Source organism: Phaethon lepturus, unplaced genomic scaffold (genome assembly GCF_000687285.1).
Source record: "Phaethon lepturus isolate BGI_N335 unplaced genomic scaffold, ASM68728v1 scaffold12794, whole genome shotgun sequence".
Lineage (NCBI taxonomy): Eukaryota > Metazoa > Chordata > Aves > Phaethontiformes > Phaethontidae > Phaethon > Phaethon lepturus.
The window spans coordinates 81,018-82,209 of NW_010537027.1; the positions used below are offsets into that span (position 1 = coordinate 81,018).

Here is a 1,192-nt window from a genome sequence, read left to right on the forward strand (position 1 = left end):
AATAAGTGCATTACTGTGATCCTTCACAACATCAGGAAGTAGGATCCACAAGAGCCTACAAAGGCCAGTTCACTTAATATTGCACAGAAGTCCTGAAATTTAATGTCTGTCAGGTCATTGTACTGGAGGTGGGACATGGCAGGTGCAGAAAAAAAAAATAAATTTGGCACAACCTACCCAAGTCTCCACCACCACACAAACAGCTTTTTGCCAATCTGAGGTAGAATTACATATATACTGCTTAAACCCAGTCAAGTCCTGCTCAACTAGTCTTCAAAGAAAAAAAAAAAGAAAAAGTGTGTAGAGCAGATGAGCCTCTTTCTTCTCTAAAGAAAGAGTGCTTCAGGTGGACCCCTGGAAGCAGGTCTTACAGAGCAAAGTTCCAGCAAAGATCCCTGCTCCCCACCTGGAAAGCAGTGATGGTTATAGTGGTGCTACAGGTAAGGAGTGTAACAGGTACTAATTGCAAGTCCTATAGCAAGCGTGTTTTACACCACTTCCTCCCTCCCCTACTACTTGCTAATTCACCCTTTATTCACTCAGTTAAGATTGTCCCCATTGCTTTCTCCCTTATGTCCCTTCTACTGGGACCTCGCAAAAAAATTTTCTATTTCAACTCTTAGACTTCTGAGGGACACTTGCAGTTTCTTCTAGAGACTCCTCTGTGTAGTACAGGCATGGAAGGATGGAAATAAGAGCCTCTTCAATGGAGAAGAGATGTTTATCCTCTGCTTGAGGACAAAAGTAGCGCATAAAGTCTGCCAGTCTCAGCAAGTACTCAATGTTATGACCAGCACAACCACTTGAGACAATGATTTGAGCTGCAATGTCTTCTTCGGATGCTGGGCCAAGGTAAGAAGGGTTCTGTGGCGTTGCAATGTAAACAAGAGCCAGGATGGGTTCCTCTACATCTTTCTCCTGAGGGTGGAACTTCACCAACTTGGTGTCATAGCCTCCCAGGACAGCTTCTCGCATGTTGAGATACTGGAGTGATGCAGGAATTTGTTCCCCACGGACTTCATAGGCTACACCCCACGTGCACGCCTAAAAGTGAAAGAGCAAGGCGGTTATGGGATGCTGTAACTGCAGTGGACAAGTCCACTAACATTTCAAAGCGAGCCTGCCCTGCTTTGGGGTCTCTGCACAACTGGTAACAGGGCAGAGGAGGAGAACATCCCCCCACACGATCCCG

General features: G+C 45.8%; 1 protein-coding gene across 1 annotated transcript; it reads right to left on the reverse strand.

Annotated features, from left to right (window-relative positions):
* Nucleotides 1–535: 535 nt before the first annotated feature.
* CHAC1 (ChaC, cation transport regulator homolog 1 (E. coli)) lies at nucleotides 536–1,044 on the reverse strand (the record flags this gene model as incomplete). The annotated part of the gene is given in 2 exon segments (XM_010286353.1): nucleotides 536–601; nucleotides 604–1,044. Coding segments are annotated over 2 exon segments (507 nt in total), but the record flags the coding sequence as incomplete, so codon positions are not given.
* Between the last annotated feature and the right edge of the window lie 148 nt (nucleotides 1,045–1,192).